This window comes from Thalassophryne amazonica, chromosome 2 (assembly GCF_902500255.1).
Source record: "Thalassophryne amazonica chromosome 2, fThaAma1.1, whole genome shotgun sequence".
NCBI lineage: Eukaryota > Metazoa > Chordata > Actinopteri > Batrachoidiformes > Batrachoididae > Thalassophryne > Thalassophryne amazonica.
In genome coordinates, this window is record NC_047104.1 from 96,619,220 (window position 1) to 96,635,335 (window position 16,116).

General features: G+C 40.9%; 1 protein-coding gene across 3 annotated transcripts in view; it reads right to left on the minus strand.

Annotated features, from left to right (window-relative positions):
* myo1ea (myosin IEa) overlaps positions 1-16,116 on the minus strand; it is a 161,161-nt gene that overhangs the window by 10,383 nt on the left and 134,662 nt on the right. For 2 of the 3 annotated variants that reach the window (XM_034190198.1, XM_034190184.1), the window contains exons 23-26: positions 6,756-6,902; positions 6,268-6,425; positions 3,048-3,137; positions 2,748-2,955 (exon numbers count right to left, since the gene is read on the minus strand). In XM_034190198.1, coding sequence (XP_034046089.1) covers positions 2,748-2,955; positions 3,048-3,137; positions 6,268-6,425; positions 6,756-6,902 — 603 coding nt within the window. The remainder of the gene's footprint in view (positions 1-2,747; positions 2,956-3,047; positions 3,138-6,267; positions 6,426-6,755; positions 6,903-16,116) is intronic. The other variant, XM_034190192.1, reaches the window with a different exon arrangement.

The window sequence follows — 16,116 nt, forward strand, 5'->3', positions numbered from 1 at the left end:
CACATGCAGTACGTGTAAAATCGTAGCTGCCTCCAATGCTACAACTATTCGCGCACACCAGCGGCTGAAAGACAAAGTGTGCGCTGTGAGAGTCCATTCAATCCCTCTCGCGGCAGGTGTCGGCCAAATTCCAGCTGACGCACACGAACATCTAACACTGCTCGTTTGGCACTTAAAAAATGTGTGGCCATTCACACTATTAGCACAACAACAGTCAGCAGACAATAACTGTCGAGCTGGATGTGAAATTTGTCTAAGTGCCCCCATGAGTGTGGCTTTGCAAAAAGCAACACACGTGGTGTGCATGTGTATCACACATGTGTGCATGTGTCGCGTCCCCCCTCCCCTGCTCCCCCCGAAACACATGTGGCATACATGTGCTTTGCGCCCCCCCGGAGCACACTTGCATAAAATGCTTATATGTATGTACAGATCTGATCACATGGGGGCCGGATGGCCAGGTCTGAGAGGTGCCTGTCAGTTGATCGAAGCACACTGACAGCTGAATGATGGCTCAGTGCACACAACGTGTAACATTACAAACACAGAAACCACCGCCAGGACAGGTATATAAATAATTACAACAATACCTACATCCGCAATTACATAACAAATAATGAAAATGAATGACCACATAACACAGAGTGACACGTTGGTCTGGGCACTGAATGGACAGGGGGAGCGTGTCCACACACAGCCACTGCTGTTGGGATCTCTGCTCCTGTACGTCCCTAACATCAGTCACTGTGAAACTTCATGCACAAGGCTGATCTCTGCTCTGGTAATTTAACTGCTGATAGTGTGTTTGCACATGAACAAGTCTTTCCGTCCTGGGGTCCCTTCAAGTAAACGTGACACTGCCACCTAGGAGGGAAAATGTACCACCCTTAATTTACTAGGTGTATATCCCCAGTTAGTAACTGTGTGTAAATATCGTCCCAAGGTGGTTGCTGAAGCCACTTAGGGGTCAATGAAGGATTGCACAGGGGTCAACATTTAGAAATGGTCCAATCATGTTAAAGTACTCCACCTTATTTGTCTGATCATAAAGATTCCAAAAGGTTTAGATTGGACTAGCTATGTCTTAATGTTATGGAGTTATGGGAGAAATGGTGACAAAGGTCAATTTCAGTTAGTACAGTTTGTCAAAACTTAAAGTTGTTCCAATTTTGGTTAAAAAAAAAGTGAAGCAAATTATTGGTTAACAAGGTTCTAAAACAGAAATAGGTTGCGCCATCTCTCATGTTTAGTTATCACATTCCAGGGTAATATATGGCAAAGAGTCCAACAGACAGTGTCCTTGTTTGACCTTTAATTTGGAGGCCAAGCATTCAGAGCCATCAAAACTATTCCCTTTTTTAAATCCTATTAGCTTCTTTTTTGCAGCTTATATTGATTTTTGCAAAACATTTGATTCAGTTGATCAGCCTGCTCTCTGGGACATCCTAAAAATACACACATGGACATAACTGTTGGTACCCCTATATTAAGTACACAATATAGTACAATGTAGGGATACCAACAAGTTTGTCCACGTGTGTATGTGGGGTTCCAAAAGAAGTGGCTGAACATCATAGCCAGTCAGAGCAGAGACAGAGACTCTGAGTTTTTCACAGTGAAAACTGGCGTTGGTCAGGGGTGTGTTCCAGTTCCTACACTCTTCAGTGGATACTCTGATTGCAGCACTTGAGAAACTGAGTAAGGAACTGGAATTTCTGGATTTGCAATTATCCTGGATCAAGAATAAGATCCAGGCTTTTTTTGACTTCCTGGACTCTGCCATCAGAAATGTATCAGTATGTGGCAAAACTGTCAAACTTGTAGAGACATTTGCTCAGCAGCGACATTCATGTCTGTCGGTCCTCAGCCTTTGAGATTGAGAGATGCCTGGAAAGAGCTTATGGATTCATGAGGTCACTGAACAGAGGTGTATCTTTGTAGGAGAATGAAGGACTCAGTCTTTTGGGTCCATGTACTTCCTGTCTTATTATATGGTTGCGAGACTTGGACACTAAGCAGTGTCCAAAGGCAACAACTAGATGTCTTTGGTTCTAGGTCTTTTTGGAGGATAGTTAGTTAGGTACCACTGGGATGACTCTGTATCAAGCAAACGCATGAGGCGGACTCAGGCGGACTGTGAGGAAGCTTTCAAATTTTGGCCATGTGGTCTGTTTCTCTAAACATGATCCAGCACACAGGTGCCCGAGTGTTGAGGACCCAAGTGGCTTAGAGGTTCACATTCCACGTGACTGCGGCACATACATGAAAATTCAGTAAGGTATGTCTTCTAGAATATATTCCATTTCTAAGATAGAACTCTACTAGTGTATACTAAGGTATATCTATATATCTAAAAAAGGAAGAGTAGAATAGAGTAAAGTAGAGTCACTTAGGTGCCTGCTCTTGAGAACCAGGGATGGCTCTCAAGACCAGGCACATGATTACATGATTACTTCCAAAAGGCAAGGATGGGCTGACTGTCTGCCTTGGTGGTTGCCATCCAGGACCCAAGGAGGTTCTGTTGCATTACGATATATGGCACCAGCACATGGTTCCAGACATGACCCTGACCCTAACCCTAACCCTAAAACCTTCAAAATAATTGATCTCATTGAGTTAAAATGTATACAAAGTTGAAGACTGACAGTCTGAAAAGTAGCATTGATGTGTTTAGTTCATATCTATGTATTTATGTGTGTACTGTGCACATGTTGGACTTTCACTGAGTTTGTGTTGCTCTCTCTCACCCTGCAGCTCCTTGTTCTGGAACTTTCAGACAGTCCAGGTTGGGCTGTGGCCGACTGCTGCCTCTATTCTTCACCTGGTGGATGTTAGCGGGCAGGAACGGGTGTGCTGCATTGTTCGATGAAGGACTCCTCTGGTTGTGGTGTGGTGAGGAGTTCCTCTGATTGGTTATGTGGTTGGTGTTTTTCAGACTACCATTCTGGTGAGCAACTACAGAAGGAATAAGACAGATATTTCCGGGTCACAGCGGCTCACAGAGGTGAACGGCAGCATATTAAAATCCAGGGATGTAAGCTTTTTACCTGGAGGTCCCGGGGCAGTGCGGGAGGGAATGTTATGGTGAGTCCTGGATGTCCTTGAGTGGCTCTGAGTGAAGTTCTTCCTGGTGGGACCTGTGGATGAGATTCTCAGTGAAATGAGCATCATGGATGAAAAACAAATCAATTACAACCCCAATTCCAGTGAAGTTGGGACATTGTGTGAAATGTACATAAAACAGAACACAATGATTTGCAAATCCTGTTTAACCTATATTCAACTGAATACACCACAAAGACAAGATATTTAATGTTCAAACTGATAGACTTTATTGTTTTTGTGCAAATATTTGCTCGTTTTGAAATGGATGCCTACAACACATTTCAAAAAAGCTGTGACAGTGGCAACAAAAGATTGGGAAAGTTGATGAATGCTCAAAGAACACCTGTTTGGAACATTCCACAGGTGAACAGGTTAATTGGAAACAGGTGAGTGTCATGGGTATAAAAGGAGCAGCCCCAAAAATCTGAGATGGGGCGAGGATCACCACTTTGTGAACAACTGCGTCAAAAAATAGTCCAAAAGTTTAAGAACAATGTTTCTCAATGTTTAATTGCAATGAATTTAGTGATTCCATCATCTACAGTCCATAATATAATCAGAAGTTTCAGAGAAACTGGAGAACTTTCTACACATAAGCGGCAAGGCCGAAAACCAACATTGAATGCCCGTGACCTTTGATCCCTCAGGCAGCACTGCATTAAAAACCGACATCATTGTGTAAAAGATCTTACCGCGTGGGCTCAGGAACACTTCAAAAAACCAATGTCAGTTAACACAGTTCATCGCTACATCTACAAGTACAAGTTAAAACTCTACCATGCAAAGCGAAAGCCAAACATCAACAATATCCAGAAACACCGCCACCTTCTCTGGGCCCAAGCTCATTTGAAATAGACAGATACAAAGTGGAAAAGTGTGCTGTGGTCTGATGAGTCCACATTTCAAATTGTTTTTGGAAATCATGGACGTCTTGTCCCCTGGACAAAAGAGGAAAAAGACCATCCAGATTGTTACCAGTGCAAAGTTCAAAAGCCAGCATCTGTGATGGTATGGAGGTGTGTTAGTGCCCATGGCATGGGCAACTTACACATCTGTGATGGCACCATCAATGCTGAAAGGTACATCCAGGATTTGGAGCAACACATGCTGCCATCCAAGCAACGTCTTTTTCAGGGACGTCCCTGCTTATTTCAGCAAGACAATGCCAAGCCACATTCTGCACATGTTACAACAGTGTTGCTTCGTAGTAAAAGAGTGCGGGTACTAGAGTGGCCTGCCTGCAGTCCAGACCTGTCGCCCATTGAACAACTGAAGTCATACATCAAGCAAGAATGGGAAAGAATTCCACCTACAAAGCTTCAACAATTAGTGTCCTCAGCTCCCAAACGCTTATTGAATGTTGATGGAAGGAAAGGTGATGTAACACAGTGGTAAACATACCACTGTCCCAGCTTTTTTGAAACATGTTACAGGCATCCATTTCAAAATGAGCAAATATTTGCACAAAAACAATAAAGTTTATCAGTTTGAACATTAAATATCTTGTCTTTGTGGTGTATTCAATTGAATATAGGTTGAAGAGGATGTGCAAATCATTGTATTCTGGTTTTATTTACATTTTACACAACGTCCCAACTTCATTGGAATTGGGGTTGTAAAAAAGAACAATTACACTGACAACTACAATAATCCAAAGAAATTAAGAGAAAATGAAGTAATGCTGTGAGCTCTGTCATGAAAAGCCTCACATTTTGAAGTCTAAACAAGTCCAAATTTGTGCTTTATTAAATTTAAAGCTGTTTTGAAAGCTTCTGTGTGCAAGGCATAGGCATAGCAAGAAATCACAATGTAAGTGGGCCTAGAGAAAATCAGGTGGGCTTCATGTTTGGTGAAAACCATGCACCATCCCTACAGTGAAGCATGGTGGTGGCAGCATCATGCTGTGAGGATGTTTTTCAGTGGCAGGAACTGGGACTGAGGGAAAGATAAATGCAGCAATGTACAGAGACATCCTGGATGAAAACCTGCTCCTGACCTCGGACTGGGCCGACGGTTCATGTTTCAGCACGACAGTGACCCTAAGCACACAGGCAAGATACCAAAGGACTGACTTCAGGACAACTCTGTGAATGTCCTTGAGTGGCCCAACCAGAGCCCAGACCTGAATCTGATTGAACATCTCTGGAGAGATCTGAAAATGACTGTGCACCGACGCTGCCCATCCAACCTTTCTTTCTTTCTTTCTTTCAATATTTATTTCATTCATTTAAAAGAAAAAAAAAAACAAAAAAAAAACAGAAAAGCAGAAATAAAGCATCACAAATCACCTGAATGAAAAGGAGCAGAGAGAAGAACAAGTCTTATGTTTTCTGCCCCTTTTTACAATACAATCTTTCAATATCCAGCGTCATTATTCGACATTAACAGATTGCATTTCTTTGACTTGTCACATACCACTGACTTATTTCATAATTATGACCATTATTTAGTGATTACATCTTTGACAGGTTACATTTTAAACTTAAAACATTTTAAACATTATTAACAGATTACATTTTTTGGCTTTCTCACGGCCCACTGACTTATTTCATAGTTTCATACTTACTTAATACATCTAGTTTAATACGTTTTTTAAATAACTTAAGCAAAACTCAAATTCAGTTTATTAGTGGTTGCAAATGTACCAGAGACAATATTGGAATTTATCGGTTATCTGTAACTTCCGATACATTTTTGGGTGGCTTATCGTTTTATCTTTATCAAAGATAACTTTTCAGTTATCTGATTATCTGTTATCGAAGTTAATTTTTTGGTTATCTGTGCCCACCACTGGCAACCACACACTCCAGCAGGTGATTTCACTGATCAACATCACTTTCAGCAGGTGGAATCAGTTAATCAGTGAAATCAACTGCTGGAGTGGGTGGTTGCACAGAAAGCCTGCACCCTCTCGGCCCTTTCTGGAACCGGTTTGAGACCTCTGACATAAGGTCACTTGCTTCTTTACAAAAGTCTGGCAACACTGGCTGCTGACTGATTTTGCAGAGGTGACATCTCACTGAATCCCTGCAGTGAAATAAACAACTGACTGTTGACTATGAGTATCATGAGTATCTTATTATTCGGACTTCAGGTTGAAATTGGATGGCACAACTAAAAAAAAAAATGTTTCTGTTGAACTTTCACTCCATCAGTACTCACGGGTGTTCTTTGGAAACCCCGGTCCAATGCTGACCTGCAGCATTTTGTTGGAAGGCTTCAGTACGGCCACATCTCCCTGACCCTGGACGAACGTGACCTGCCGGGAACCGCCGCCACTCAAGAAGCCCCAGGTCTCCTTCTTTAGCTTCATCTCCAGTCTGAGAAAGATGAAAAACACCTTTGTGCTCCTCAGTCAGAATGTCCAAAGTCAAAACTCACATTTAGAAAAATAACAACAGGTCAAAGTCATGTTACATTGTAAAAGACATGAATAAATGAAGGCGTCATCTGAGGGAATACAAATTCTGACTGAAAGATTATGGATGAGAAATGTTCACTTAATTTCTTAAACTCCAACACACATTATATACCACGCACACACGCACACACACACACACACACACACACACACACACACACACACACACACACACACACACACACACACACACACACACACACACACACACAGTTTACTTATAACTTACGTGTTGCTAAATTTGAGCGGTAGCTTCCTCCGAGCTTTCTCCTCAAACCTGCGCGACAATAAGCTGATGAACTCCGTCTTAAAGACACAGTCCAGCAGGCTGTCGTACTCCTGCTCATGCAGGATGATGAAATCATCCTGCATGGTGCTGAAAGATGAAAACAGCACTCAGTGACAAACTCTGCCTGATGCTACACATGGTTTGTTTTGTTTTATTATTATTATTGTTATTTTGAGACACCTGGGGTTTGTTCCATAAAACAGCATTACCAAATAAACCTGGTTTATTTGGTAATGCTGTTTTATGGAACGGACCCCAGCTCTATTAAATCTGTCACATTTACATACAATCACGTCTGCAGAGGACACAACATGTGGCCACACGGGGAAGCTCTGTTCTCTGCAGTGAAGTGGCTTTTGTCTGATGAGCGTTTTACAGCTGTTGTTACGGACTTTTTGCCACCTGGTCCATATTACCCCTCAGACACAGAAACCATATTCTCGCTCCAACAGCTCTGTGACTTCTTCCCATCAACACCACAAATCCACTTCCATTTTATTTATTTCTTTTCTTTATAGTGACTGAATCAATGTTGTTTCACAAGAGTGTTTACTGTTTAAATGCTCACAAAGGCACACACATACATTAGAGGTGGTTTTAATGTACTCCACATCTTTAAAGTCCCTCGTGTGATGTTTACAGGAACATAGAGTTTGTGTGACTACAAATCCAGAGTGCAACTTTGAAGTTGCGTCGTGATTTCCGTTAATGTCTGCACGACAATCTGCCACTGCTGCATGTGTAACAGCCTTTTTTGTGTTGGATAGTTACCTCCACCAAAAAAGTTGGACGAGGTTATGTTTTCGCCCCTGTTTGTTTGTTTGTGAACAGCCTGGAGCCTACAATTTTTCATATATCGCTATGAATTTTTGACTAAAGATTCATATCCTGATAGGCAAGGACTGATTACATTTTCAAGGTTATGGGTCAAAGGGCAAAGTCAGAAGAAAACGTGGAAAATTGGAAAAGTCCTGATCTTTAACATTGAATGAATTTTCAAAATTTCATAACTGTCAAAAAAGATTGAATTTCTTTCATATTGACAGCATTACATAGGATGAAATCCTTTATCAACTGACAAAGTGTGATCCAGATCAGATCCAGATTACAGATTTTGTGTCCATTTAAATTTAACATTAAAAACCCCATTTAGTGTATATTTTACATTATATCGTAATCAAACATGCCCCAATCACTCTCACATTTTAAATTTAATTTAAACTTTATTTAAACAGGTTAGACCCATTGAGATCGAGATCTCTTTTGCAACGGAGACCTGGGAAATTATAAAGTTTCCAGTTCACCAAACCTGCATGTCTTTAAATGTGGGAGGAAACTGGAGCACCTGGAGGAAACCCACGCAAACACGGGGAGAACATGCAAATTCCACACAGAAAGGTCACAGGTGGGAATCGACATTTGAAAGTGAGGTGCAGACTGCCACTCACTATCACCTGACAAAGTTGAATCTGGCTCTGATCTGGATTGTAGATTTTGTGGACAATTGAATTTAATATTGAAAAGCCTATTTGGTGTACGTTTTGCATTATATCTCAATCAAAAGTGCTTTAATCATTCTCATTTGTGACAATGGGGTACAAACTGGCACTCTCAGTGAATAGACTGAGTTTGATCCACATCTGATCCGTATTGCGGATTTAGCGGATATCTGTTTTTATATTGAAAAGCCCTTTTGATCTGTATTTTGTATTATATTTTAGCTTATGAAAAGCCACATCTAACAGGATTTTGACCTTGAAAGTTTTTTCCAAGGTAATCATTTTTGGCATTGGAAATTCCTTTTGGCAAAGGTGCGGTCCTCTAGTTTTGTTCTGAAATACAGATTCAGTACAGTAGTTTGTTTCCATTGGTGGCATCCAGAAAGTATTCACAGTGCTTCACTTTTTCCACATTTTATGTTACAGCCTTATTCCAAAATGGATGAAATTCATTTTTTCCTCAAAATTCTACACACGATACCCCATAATGACAACATTTTGCTGATTTTTTCAAATTTATAACAACTAAAATAAAAATAAGAAATCACATGAAAATTCAGTAAGGTATATTTTATATATTATATTCCAATTCTAAGGTGAAACTATGCTAGTATATAAAGATATATCTAAATATCTAAAAAGGAAGAGTGAAATAGGAGAGTAGAAAAGAGTAGAGTAGAGCCACTTAGGTGCCTGGTCTTGAGAACCAGGGATGGTAGGTTGAAAAGCTTTTTTATCCCATGGGAACTCTCCCTACCCACCCAAGCAGCTCAAGAAAAAAGTATATATAATATAGTAAGTAATAAGACATAAGAAAGATAAGACATCACAAGAGAAGATTGTAGCATAGGTAATTTAGTCAATCAATCAATCAATTTTATTTATATAGCGCCAAATCACAACAAACAGTTGCCCCAAGGCGCTTTATATTGTAAGGCAAGGCCATACAATAATTACGTAAAAACCCCAACAGTCAAAACGACCCCCTGTGAGCAAGCACTTGGCCACAGTGGGAAGGAAAAACTCCCTTTTAACAGGAAGAAACCTCCAGCAGAACCAGGCTCAGGGAGGGGCAGTCTTCTGCTGGGACTGGTTGGGGCTGAGGGAGTGAACCAGGAAAAAGACATGCTGTGGAGGGGAGCAGAGATCAATCACTAATGATTAAATGCAGAGTGGTGCATACAGAGCAAAAAGAGAAAGAAACACTCAGTGCATCAAGGGAACCCCCAACAGTCTAAGTCTATAGCAGCATAACTAAGGGATGGTTCAGGGTCACCTGATCCAGCCCTAACTATAAGCTTTAGCAAAAAGGAAAGTTTTAAGCCTAATCTTAAAAGTAGAGAGGGTGTCTGTCTCCCTGATCTGAATTGGGAGCTGGTTCCACAGGAGAGGAGCCTGAAAGCTGAAGGCTCTGCCTCCCATTCTACTCTTACAAATCCTAGGAACTACAAGTAAGCCTGCAGTCTGAGAGCGAAGCGCTCTATTGGGGTGATATGGTACTATGAGGTCCCTAAGATAAGATGGGACCTGATTATTCAAAACCTTATAAGTAAGAAGAAGAATTTTAAATTCTATTCTAGAATTAACAGGAAGCCAATGAAGAGAGGCCAATATGGGTGAGATATGCTCTCTCCTTCTAGTCCCCGTTAGTACTCTAGCTGCAGCATTTTGAATTAACTGAAGGTTTTTCAGGGAACTTTTAGGACAACCTGATAATAATGAATTACAATAGTCCAGCCTAGAGGAAATAAATGCATGAATTAGTTTTTCAGCATCACAAGACCTTTCTAATTTTAGAGATATTGCGTAAATGCAAAAAAGCAGTCCTACATATTTGTTTAATATGCGCTTTGAATGACATATCCTGATTAAAAATGACTCCAAGATTTCTCACAGTATTACTAGAGGTCAGGGTAATGCCATCCAGAGTAAGGATCTGGTTAGACACCATGTTTCTAAGATTTGTGGGGCCAAGTACAATAACTTCGGTTTTATCTGAGTTTAAAAGCAGGAAATTAGAGGTCATCCATGTCTTTATGTCTGTAAGACATTCTTGCAGTTTAACTAATTGGTGTGTGTCCTCTGGCTTCATGGATAGATAAAGCTGGGTATCAGCTGCGTAACAATGAAAATTTAAGCAATGCTGTCTAATAATACTGCCTAAGGGAAGCATGTATAAAGTGAATAAAATTGGTCCTAGCACAGAACCTTGTGGAACTCCATAATTAACCTTAGTCTGTGAAGAAGATTCCCCATTTACATGAACAAATTGTAATCTATTAGATAAATATGATTCAAACCACCGCAGCGCAGTGCCTTTAATACCTATGGCATGCTCTAATCTCTATAAGAAAATTTTATGGTCAACAGTATCAAAAGCAGCACTGAGGTCTTACAGAACAAGCACAGAAATGAGTCCACTGTCTGAGGCCATAAGAAGATCATAACCTTCACTAATGCTGTTTCTGTACTATGATGAATTCTAAAACCTGACTGAAACTCTTCAAATAGACCATTCCTCTGCAGATGATCAGTTAGCTGTATTACAACTACCCTTTCAAGAATTTTTGAGAGAAAAGGAAGGTTGGAGATTGGCCTATAATTAGCTAAGATAGCTGGGTCAAGTGATGGCTTTTTAAGTAATGGTTTAATTACTGCCACCTTAAAAGCCTGTGGTACATAGCCAACTAATAAAGATAGATTGATCATATTTAAGATCGAAGCATTAAATAATGGTAGGGCTTCCTTGAGCAGCCTGGTAGGAATGGGGTCTAATAGACATGTTGATGGTTTGGATGAAGTAACTAATGAAAATAACTCAGAGAAAGAGTCTAACCAAATACCGGCATCACTGAAAGCAGCCAAAGATAACAATACGTCTTTGGGATGGTTATGAGTAATTTTTTCTCTAATAGTTAAAATTTTATTAGCAAAAAAAGTCATGAAGTCATTACTAGTTAAAGTTAAAGGAATATTCGGCTCAATAGAGCTCTGACTCTTTGTCAGCCTGGCTACAGTGCTGAAAAGAAACCTGGGGTTGTTATTATTTTCTTCAATTAGTGATGAGTAGTAAGATGTCCTAGCTTTACGGAGGGTTTTTTTTAATAGAGCAACAGACTCTTTTTCCAGGCTAAGTGAAGATCTTCTAAATTAGTGAGATGCCATTTCCTCTCCAACTTACGGGTTATCTGCTTTAAGCTGCGAGTTTGTGAGTTGTACCACGGAGTCAGGCAGTTCTGATTTAAAGCTCTCTTTTTCAGAGGAGCTACAGCATCCAAAGTTGTCTTCAATGAGGATGTAAAACTATTGACGAGATACTCTATCTCACTTACAGAGTTTAGGTAGCTACTCTGCACTGTGTTGGTATATGGCATTAGAGAACATAAAGAAGGAATCATATCCTTAAACCTAGTTACAGCGCTTTCTGAAAGACGTCTAGTGTAATGAAACTTATTCTCCACTGCTGGGTAGTCCATCAGAGTAAATATAAATGTTATTAAGAAATGATCAGACAGAAGGGAGTTTTCAGGGAATACTGTTAAGTCTTCAATTTCCATATCATAAGTCAGAACAAGATCTAAGATATGATTAAAGTGGTGGGTGGACTCATTTACATTTTGAGCAAAGCCAATTGAGTCTAATAATAGATTAAATGCAGTGTTGAGGCTGTCATTCTCAGCATCTGTCTGGATGTTAAAATCGCCCACTATAATTATCTTATCTGAGCTAAGCACTAAGTCAGACAAAAGGTCTGAAAATTCACAGAGAAACTCACAGTAATGACCAGGTGGACGATAGATAATAACAAATAAAACTGCTTTTTGGGACTTCCAATTTGGATGGACAAGACTAAGAGTCAAGCTTTCAAATGAATTAAAGCTCTGTCTGGGTTTTTGATTAATTAATAAGCTGGAATGGAAGATTGCTGCTAATCCTCCGCCTCGGCCCGTGCTATGAGCATTCTGGCAGTTAGTGTGACTCGGGGGTGTTGACTCATTTAAACTAACATATTCATCCTGCTGTAACCAGGTTTCTGTAAGGCAGAATAAATCAATATGTTGATCAATTATTATATCATTTACTAACAGGGACTTAGAAGAGAGAGACCTAATGTTTAATAGACCACATTTAACTGTTTTAGTCTGTGGTGCAGTTGAAGGTGCTATATTATTTTTTCTTTTTGAATTTTTATGCTTAAATAGATTTTTGCTGGTTATTGGTGGTCTGGGAGCAGGCACCGTCTCTACGGGGATGGGGTAATGAGGGGATGGCAGGGGGAGAGAAGCTGCAGAGAGGTGTGTAAGATTACAACTTACAACAATTATCTATGAAGCCCACCTCATTTTTTGGACACCACTCAGACAGCCAGCAATTCAAGGAGAACATGCGGCTAAACATGTCACTCCCGGTCCAATTGGGGAGGGGCCCAGAGAAAACTACAGAGTCCGACATTGTTTTTGCAAAGTTACACACCGATTCAATGTTAATTTTAGTGACCTCCGATTGGCGTAACCGGGTGTCATTACTGCCGACGTGAATTACAATCTTACCAAATTTACGCTTAGCCTTAGCCAGCAGTTTCAAATTTCCTTCAATGTCACCTGCTCTGGCCCCCGGAAGAAAATTGACTATGGTTGCTGGTGTCGCTAACTTCACATTTCTCAAAACAGAGTCGCCAATAACCAGAGTTTGATCCTCGGCGGGTGTGTCGCCGAGTGGGGAAAAACGGTTAGAAATGTGAACGGGTTGGCGGTGTACACGGGGCTTCTGTTTAGGGCTACGCTTCCTCCTCACAGTCACCCAGTCGGCCTGCTTTCCCGGCTGCTCGGGATCTGCCAGAGGGAAACTAACGGCGGCTAAGCTACCTTGGTCCGCACCGACTACAGGGGCCTGGCTAGCTGTAGAATTTTCCACGGTGTGGAGCCGAGTCTCCAATTCGCCCAGCCTGGCCTCCAAAGCTACGAATAAGCTACACTTATTACAAGTACCATTACTGCTAAAGGAGGCCGAGGAATAACTAAACATTTCACACCCAGAGCAGAAACGTGCGGGAGAGACAGGAGAAGCTGCCATGCTAAACTGGCTAAGAGCTAGTAGCTGCGCTAAGCTAGCGGATTCCTAAAAACACACAAAGTGAATAATGTGTAAATAATTTAGAGGTGATTCAGCAGAGGGAGTGCTTTACTTAAGGCACGTGAAGATTACACTGTGAAACAAAACGTTATCTAGGTAACTAGATCAATCTAACTGCGCAGATTAAACAGCTAACAGATACAGAAAAACACCGCTGTGCTCCGGAACAGGAAGTGATACAATACCGCAGTGAGAGCCAACCACCAGTAGAGGCAAGCAAGAGCCAATAGAGTATGTAGACTAGTAGTAAAATTAAATATAGTTAGTAGGCTAAGCTATAAATCTGGTATTTTATTATAGAAACAGAAGCTATGAGTGTGTGAGTGTATGGGTATCTATCTAAAGTGATTCTGTTAGCATACTACAGAAAAAAATTTGCCATGAATCTCAAAATTGAGCTCAGGTGCGGACTTCCGGGATGGTGAGGAGGCGAGCAGCAGCATAACTTCTTAGCTCCACGACGGTCTGTTGACCCCCTGATAAAAAGCTACTACAGTCCAGATAAAAGGTATCATAAATATGTCAGGGGGCAATAAGAAGAGGATTAGAATAAATGTACAAGAAACTGCGAAAGAAGGAGACTCTACACCCGCAGAGATCACTGAGGCTAATCCTGATGCTAAAAAATTAGCCGAAAACGTGACTATGGATGCTATCCAAGCTAACATTTTGGCAGTGCTGAAAAATGTCCAAGACGACATCAAAAGAGAGTTTAATGATAAAATCGACACTCTTAAGACTGAGGTGAGCGACTTTAGAGAGGAAATGGTAAACCGTATGGATGGACTCAACGCAGATTTAAACAACGTCACACAGAGAGTTGAGGAAGCCGAGCAGAGAGTGGCTGACATGGAAGAGTTCAGTGCCGATGTCAAAGACGCACTGGAGCACACATTACAACTGCAGATAGAGCTACAAACAAAACTGACAGACATTGAGTCCCGGACACGCAGGAATAATATCAGAGTTCATGGGATTGTGGAGGAGCCTGAGGAAACAAACATCCAAATATTTATGGAGACTTTTATAAAATCAGAGCTCGCCCTCCCTGAAGTCAACTTGGCTATACAGCGGTACCACCGCTCACTCAGCCCCAAGCCCCCACACGGCGCTAACCCCAGATCCATCGTGATACACGTCCTTGAATATAAGACAAAGGAGTTAGTGCTCCGCTCCGCAAGGCGTAAAGGCAATATCCAATTCAAAGGAAGACGTGTCTATTTTGACCAAGATTATCCAAGTGATATTCTTTTCAAACGCAAAGCTTACAATCATGTGAGAAGGGCACTTAAGGATAATGGCTATCGCTTTCAAACTTTATACCCAGCCAGACTACGTGTGTTCTTTAGTGGAGACGGAGACAGCGTCATCTACCACAGTGCGGAGGATGCCTCGAAGGACTTGGAAAGAAGAGGGCTTTTGTCAGCAGGAGCGGAGGACGCAGTGGACGAGGCAGTCTCGCCACCTACTGGAGCAAGACGACCCGGGTTCACGCGAGTGACAAAGAAGTGGAGCAAGGAAGAGATGACGAGGAGCATCCAAGAAAGGCTAAGAGTGTTTAAACGGAACACAGTTTGATGCATCGACCTTTACATAGGGGAACAGTACAACAGATGTGTAAAGTGAGTTCTAATAATGATTGACAGGCCGTCAGGGAAAGTGCTTTCTCACTTTTTGCTGTTACGATGGACAAGCGGCGGAGTGTTACAGCACTGAGAGGGCCCCCCTGCTCCACAGGGATCTCCCTCCCATTACTGAAGGCGGACTTTTGCTTCACTTTTGGAGGTCACGTATGTTCAATGTTCATGTGTTTCTATGTTCTTTTTTGCAGACCTATTTGTGTTTTTTAGAGCATCTATTAAGATATAGCTTATATTTTGACAATGATGGATAATGAGAAGTACACAGTCATCACCCTTAATGTAAATGGTCAACATAATCCTATTAAAAGAAGCAAAGTGATTGCAAAAATGAAAAGGGGAAAATACGGTATCATATTTTGGCAAGAGACACATCTCTCTGCCACGGAGCATGAAAAGATACGTAAAATGGGTTTCAATAACATGTACTACTCCTCAATTAACGAGGGTAATTCAAGAGGGGTTGCTATTCTAATACCAATCAGAGTAAATTTTCAGTGCACATCACAAATAAGTGATAAAGATGGACGTTACGTATTAGTTAACGGTCATATAGACAACAAAGAAGTAACATTGTTAAATGTATATAGACCACCAGGTCATAATACCCATAAGGGTATTATTAAGAAAATGTTCGATCTTATTGCCACGGAAACATCTGGTGTACTTATATGTGCAGGTGACTGGAACATCTGTCTTAGCCCCTATAATGATTCTTCCAGTAAAATTAAAAAGTCTCAATCAGAAGCAAATTTTAACAAGAAAATGCTTAACAAATTAGGGGTAATAGATGTATGGAGAAACCTCTATCCATCTGGAAAAAAGTTATACATTCTATTCACATTCCCATCAAGTACACTCAAGATTAGATTACTTTTTTATGTTAATGTCAGACAGACACAGAATTATAAATTGTACTATAGGGGTTAGAGATGTATCTGATCACGCAGATGTTTGTTTGACACTCCATTTAGATAACGATAAAAAGGAAACTCTACGGAGGCTTATTACAAGCCTTCTTCAGGATGA